At 35.0% G+C, this 7,175-nt stretch overlaps 1 protein-coding gene across 1 annotated transcript; it reads left to right on the forward strand.

Annotated features, from left to right (window-relative positions):
* Positions 1-643: 643 nt before the first annotated feature.
* Positions 644-5,552, forward strand: LOC145086132 (TMV resistance protein N-like). Its single transcript, XM_079023866.1, has 5 exons — positions 644-1,227; positions 1,399-2,476; positions 2,549-2,842; positions 2,954-3,928; positions 4,633-5,552. The coding sequence occupies exons 1-5, from the start codon at positions 716-718 to the stop codon at positions 5,287-5,289; spliced, it is 3,516 nt and encodes a 1,171-aa protein (XP_078879992.1). The 5' UTR covers positions 644-715; the 3' UTR covers positions 5,290-5,552.
* The last annotated feature ends 1,623 nt before the right edge of the window (positions 5,553-7,175 follow it).

Here is a 7,175-nt window from a genome sequence, read left to right on the forward strand (position 1 = left end):
ACAAAAAAATTGATAAGTTGTGGCAACTAACTTATCCAAAATGACTTATCTTCGATGTGATACATCTATAAAATATTTTGATAAAATCTATCTTTAAACATTGATTTTAACATATACGGGTGTGAAAATTAATAATAAATTAAAAAAACTCATTGTTTAAACTTTTCCAACCATGATCTTAATTAACAACACATCTATCTTTGGGACTACCAGTGTAACAAAAGCAAATGAATAGGATAATATAAGTGAAAATTTTGTCTTAGTGATAAAATCCATAAACTTTGATATAACTTAAACGTAATTGCCTTTTATTTTTCTGTAAATATAATTATAAAACCCTATAGTCAATGATTGACAAATTTGACATCTTAAATTTGTTTCAACTTAAGGTATTTGATTGTCGGACCAAACTAAAATATTTAAATTAACAAATGAGATAGTACATGGAGTCAAGACAAAAATGCGCAAAACTCAGAAACTTCAAGGGTTGACGGATTACGCGGTTGGGTCTAAGCTTGAGAGAAAAATAAACGCAGGGAAACAAGTGCATAAGAGTTGGAGGGTGTACAGTGAAAATTAGGGTATGTGGTACTATTCCAATTATCAGAAAACAATTCATGAAAAATATATTCCTCAATAATTGAACATTACAGTCTAATAACATTACTTCTTTTTGTGGTTCGCATTTGGCCTCTTCAGCTTCTTGAATCCTTCAATGGCGTCTTTTAAGTCGTCCCCATCTTCATCATCGTCTTTACCAACTTTAAGATGGACACATGATGCGTTCCTAAGCTTTAGAGGTGAAGATACTCGCAACAACTTTATAGATCATCTTTATGCTGCTCTAGATCAAAGAGGACTACATGTGTTCAAAGACGATAAGGCGCTTCATAAAGGGAAAGCAATCTCTCAAGACCTGCTGGAAGCCATTAAAGAATCGAGGTTTGCTGTGGTTGTTTTCTCTAAAAATTATGCCGGCTCCTCATGGTGTTTGGATGAACTTGTAAAAATCATGGAATGCAAAGATCAGATGGGACTGATGGTGTTACCGGTGTTCTATCACATTGACCCATCTGATGTACGCCAACAGAAAAGAGACTTCGATACTGCTTTTCAGCAACACGATGACAAGTTTAAGAGAGAGATGGATCAAGTGAACAGGTGGAGGAAAGCTTTAGCTGCAGCTGCGAGTTTATCAGGCTGGCATGTCAAGGAAACAGGCAGTGGGTTAGTTTTCCTAAATCTGTTGCTTCAGTTACTTATTATAAGGCTTATGAACTTAATTTCGAATGTTCTATTAGACTATTGTGTTACATATGATGGCGATTTTGTTCAAAACAGTTTGTTATACCTATGTAGTATGGGTTGATTTTAATTAATCAATTGTTAATTTGCTAGGGGCGAATCATCTGTCATCACAGAGATTGTTGAGGAGATCTTATATGGTACAAAATCTCATGGCATGGAGAAAAAGCTAATTGGTATCGAGTCTCATATAAATGAATTATATTCATTATTGGGTATGGAAATGACAGAAGAGGTGCACTTTGTAGGGATATTGGGAATGGGAGGAATTGGTAAGACAATTATTGCTAAAGCTTTATTTCGAAGAATTGCCCATAATTTTGAGTGTAGTAGCTTTGTTAGAGATGTTAGAGAAAATAGTTCTAGTAAAAGAGATATATGTGCCTTACAAGAAAGGGTTCTAAGTGAAATTCTAAACACAAGTCAGCGATTTTTTGTTAATGATCCTGAGGATGGAGCCTACATGATACATCAACGATTTTGCAAAAATAAGGTTCTTCTAGTTCTTGATGACGTGGATGATGTTGAGCAATTAAAGTTCCTAAGTGCAAGTCAACGTCATTGGTTTGGTCCTGGAAGTAGAATCATCATAACCACTAGAGACGAGCATTTGTTATCAGGTGCAAATGCCAAGTACAAACCGGATTTTTTACATATGAATGAAGCTATTGAGCTCTTCTGTTTGCATGCTTTTCGGAAAAATAGCCCTCCAAAAGGTTATGAGGAGCTCTCATATCGTGCAATAAACTATGCTAGCGGCCTTCCTCTAGCCCTAGAAGTTTTAGGTGCATTCTTCCATGGAAGAGAGGTATGTGTTTGGGAAAGTGCTTTAGATAAACTAGCCGAAATATCGGATGATAAGATTCTTGACATACTAAAGTTAAGTTATGATGGGCTAGATGTTTATGAGAAAAAAGTATTCCTAGACATTGCATGTTTTTTCAAGGGAAAAGACAAGGAACATGTAAGTAGAGTACTCGATAGCTTTGGTTTTCACGCGAAAATCGGGATTAAAGTTCTAGAAGAAAAATCTCTTATAACCATTTCAAATAAAAGGCTAGACATGCATGATCTCATACAGGCAATGGGTTGGCAAATAGTTCGTGAGAGATTCATGGATAGCAGACTATGGCAACTTGAACAAATCCATGATTTGGCCAAGGGAAAGAAGGTAAAATTAATCACCATCTTTATAATATCGTTTTCTTTTATGATTTTCATTTATGTTTTGGAATGAGTACAGAATCCAGAAGCAATTGAAGCCATAATGTTGATGGACAATGAATACCTTATCGAAGACTATGATACAAAGTTGGGTTTAAGTGCTGATGTTTTTGAACGCATGAAAAATCTTCGGCTACTTGATATTGATGGGAAATTCACTTCTACCCAACCTACATTTCTCCCTGATGAGTTGCGATGGCTTCATTGGAATGATTACCCATTCTTGTTTCTGCCATTGGGGGATATGTGTAAGCTTGTTGGGCTTAAAATGGAACATGGATCAGACATCAAACATTTATGGGAAGGCCGAAAGGTATTTATTTAGTCATGGGAATTTACAAATAAACAAATGGTTCTATTTTGTATTGTGTTCTGGATGATCTCGATATTAATTTTATTTTTCAATTTCTGTTTTGCTTGTCAGATTCTACCAAACTTGAAGTTCATTCACCTCGAAAGCTTGTGCAAACTCACATCATTTCCAGATGTCTCTGGGGCCCCAAATATCAAGAGGTTAATTTTCTCAAAATGTTGGGGATTGGAGGAGGTTCATGAGTCTCTTGGATCTCATAGAGGGTTGGTTTACTTGGACATGAATGGTTGTAGTCGAGTCAAGCATCTCCCATCAAGGCTTGAGATGGAATCCTTGGAGACTCTAATTCTCTCAGGATGTGAGAGTCTTGAAAGATTCCCAGAAGTCTCCCCATGTATGACTAAACTATCACAAATAAATCTTTATTCTTGTTCTAGAATAAAGGAATTGCCTTCATCAATAAGATATTTGTCTAGCCTAAACCTCTTGAATCTCACAAACTGTTGGAAGCTTAAGAGCATACCAGACTCTATTTGTGAGTTAAAGGATCTTAAGTGTCTTCATCTTCACAACTGCAAGGAACTGAATTTTTTTCCTAAGAGGCTTGGAAGCATGAAAATATTAGAAGAGCTTTTACTAGGTTTTACGTGTGATACGGGAAGCCCACAAAAGTCTGTTGGTTTTAAATTTTTTACAGGTCTGTCTTCCTTGAAAAAATTAGACCTCAGCTGGAGACGTATTCATGAAAAAAGCTTTCCCAAAAACCTTGATGCATTTTCCTCCTTGGAAGAACTATATTTAAGTGGCAACCATAAATTAGTTGAGTTACCTGCAAGCATCTGCCATCTTTCTCGTCTTAGACGCCTAGAATTGAATAACTGCAGCCAACTTGAAAGTTTGTGTGCGCTTCCATCAAGTATACAAGTATTGAAGGCAAATGATTGTATCTCCTTGAAAAAGATTGGAGATGTATTAAAAGATAGCGAATGGTTATATAAGATATGGCTAACTAATTGCCATAAACTACTAGAAGACGAAGAGAATCAAAGATACCTTGATAAGATGTTGCAACTATCTTTCATTAAGGTGGTTCATCTCTATTTATCTTATACCATTTAATTTATTTTGGGCATTAATTTTGCAACTATGTTTCATTAAGGTGGTTCGTCTCTATTTATCATATACCATTTAATTTATTTAGTTTATTTAGGGCATTTATGTTGCAACTATCTTTCATTAAGGTGGTTCATCTCTATTTATCTTATCCCATTTAATTTATTTAGGGCATTTATGTTGCAACTATCTTTCATTAAGGTGGTTCATCTCTATTTATCTTATCTCATTTAATTTATTTAGGGCATTTATGTTGCAACTATTTTTCATTAAGGTGGTTCATCTCTATTTATCTTATCCCATTAAATTTATTTAGGGCATTTATGTTGCAACTACCTTTCATTAAGGTGGTTCATCTCTATTTATCTTATCTCATTTAATTTATTTAGGGTTTTTAATTTATTCATGACTATTTTCAATGCTGAATATGTCATTCATGTATTTTGCATTTACAGGAGAATTTTGGACTCTTAACTTTTTTTATTTTTTGGGTGGGACAAAAATTTACAATATTTGTACCCTTAACATTAGTCAAAGTCAAAGTACAAGCCCAAATGAATTAGGACATGTTATGTTCTGTGTAATAAATGGGCCTTCGGCTCCCATATCTAAGAAGCAACTATTATATTTATTCAATAAATAAACAATGTAATAATGATGTTTTTGGTTTATTTCAGAGTTGTGCTGCTGTAAATCATCGTTTAAGTATATCTATTCCTGGAAGCAAGATCCCAAGTTGGTTCAAAGAAAAAAAGGATGGGTGCAGAATAGGATTAAAGTTACCTCACAAATGGCATACTAAAATCATGGGTTTCCTGGTAGGTGGTGTGTTTTCTAAATGGGGTTGGGGATATGTTTGGCCTCGCATCACCTTCAAACTTGTAAATGATGGAAATATTATTCTTAAGTCAGAGGTTAACCATATCAAGGCAATAGAAACAACTGAGAATGGGGGGAATGTATGGATTAGCTATATGCCGTTAGGTTTCTTTCAGAAGATGTATCATGATCTTCAACCTCAAGATTGGTCTCATATCCAAGGTAATCTTAAGATGACTATAAGCTTGACAGATGGCACACAATCTGTAGCAATTGGGGCACATGTTATCTACAAAGAAAACGTCCAACAACTTAAAACTTCTTTCTCTGATTATGGGAACATGGTGCACGTTGATGATGAGGATCTTGGATATGATGAACTTATCTCTGGCAACACATATGTGTATGAAGATAAGTTTGATGAGGAGGCTTTGATGCCTTTAAGAAGTAGAACCTCAGCAAGGTGTAACAAGAGGAACCTACATTGTGTCATCACCTTATCCGGACCTCGTTGAAATATCCCTTGTATAGGTCCAAATTGAGATAACTTTAAACAAAAATATTTTAGGTAGCTTTTGGTGGGTGGAACAAGACTAAGATTGGATGCAACAGGATTCTATGAAGAGCTTTGGTGAGGATGGAAAAGTGGTTATTGACCAAGTCAGATGAGACTAAATACTAGAATTGTAGTCCCACCCGAAAGGAACACAATAGAACAAAAACTTTTGAAAAAAGTACCCTCTATTTTCTTTCTCATTAATTAATTCTTCCTATAATATGCTTTCTTTCTTCACTGCACTTGCATATATTTGTATTTCTCCCGTTTTGCTTGTCTCTCGTAAATGGCTTTCTTTCTTTCTTTATTATTAATATATTTTTAAATCAATGATAGAATGATTCAATCACATAATAATTGCCAAAGCTAATATATATATATATATATATATATATATATATATATATATATATATGCAAATTCAATTCACTACAGATGTGATGTGTGTATGTGTGTGTGTGTGTGTGTGTATATATATATATATATATATATATATATATATATATATATAGGGATAGGTTATAATATGGATAGACAAATGTTGTGCAGACATGTGGACAATGCTATTCTATGAGAATTACTAAAAGAATAGGTTGTTTAGTAATGTGAATACATTAAACCTCACACAATTATCGTCATTTTCATGCATTCTCACTAATTCTCACTACTAGAAAAAAGACCTTTAATGACGCGCTTTTTACGACACGCGATAATTAACGATACGCAAAAGGACGTGCCCTTAAAATAGTGTCATCTCTCCAAAAAATTTAAGGATTTACATCACGCTTTATTGCATGCCCTTAATTTAGTGTCTCAAGAAAAAAAAATTAAAAACACGGAGGGCGCTTTATCTTAAACGCGCGTCGTCTGTACCTGTCACTTTATAATTTTAATGAAACGCGCTTTTAGTAGACAAGGGGGAAATGAAATCCCCAAAATTTTGAAAACCCGCCTTTTTTTTTCTATCTTCTATCTATCTTTCATCTTCAACCTAACAAGGACGAGCATTGCACTCGTGATTTCCCTAACTCTTTCTCATTTTCTGATTCAAACTTGAAAGAATCGAAAAAAAAAATCTATCAATTTTGAAGCCTAAAAAAAATCTAACAAGGACGAGTATCCATCGATCCGACTTCCAAAAATAGAGGGCATCGATTCCACGTCTTCCGGGGTTGGGAGGAAGGAAAAACTGTTGGTCCCGTGTTGGTTTTGTGATGTTCAATCGAAGAAAAGGAAATCAGAATCGACGAAAAAGAGACCGGCTGGCCAGGTGCGTTCGTCGGCCCTAGCAGTAGATATTCATGCCTAGCAGTCAATATTCACGCCTAGCAGAGGATTCTCCTTTCTCCCACACGGTAAAATTGTTCAATTTGGGAAATTGTTACGTGGCCACCGTCGGATAATCAGCAACCATCGGATAATCAGCAACCATCTCTTCTCTCTTCAACACTTTCAGTTATTCTAGATATTGTCATTGTTTCACCTTTGAACATGTTCTTATCTTTTTAATTTTAATAGAGGAGGGTGGCGGTGGTTCCTACACTGAGACAAGGTAACTTTTCTTGCGAAGCTATTTTTCGTTATCTGATTTTTGTTCTTTCTTTTCGGGATTTTGACTGGTTTAAAACCATACATGGAATTTTTGATGGCAAGATTTTCATTTTGTTACTGCACAGAAGGTGTTCGACAAAATGTCACAGTGAAGATATAGAGCTAAGCTGATTCTTCTACATAAGTCTATTGCCCTCAATCAGGTAACTTTTTTTTGACTCACAAGCAATCTGTATCTTATCAAATTGAAAAGTTGGATGAATCATGGTGGAATCTATATGACAGTTTATGGGT

Source organism: Lactuca serriola, chromosome 2 (assembly GCF_051521515.1).
Source record: "Lactuca serriola cultivar US96UC23 chromosome 2, Lser_US96UC23_V15, whole genome shotgun sequence".
NCBI classification, from domain to species: Eukaryota; Viridiplantae; Streptophyta; class Magnoliopsida; order Asterales; family Asteraceae; genus Lactuca; species Lactuca serriola.

Excerpts from the sequence above, each read along its gene's own strand:
- LOC145086132 (XM_079023866.1), top strand. The coding sequence starts at position 716 with ATGGCGTCTTTTAAGTCGTCCCCATCTTCATCATCGTCTTTACCAACT. Across the intron at positions 2,477-2,548 it reads ATTTGGCCAAGGGAAAGAAG|AATCCAGAAGCAATTGAAGC; the intron begins GTAAAATTAATC and ends GAATGAGTACAG. Across the intron at positions 2,843-2,953 it reads ATTTATGGGAAGGCCGAAAG|ATTCTACCAAACTTGAAGTT; the intron begins GTATTTATTTAG and ends TTTGCTTGTCAG.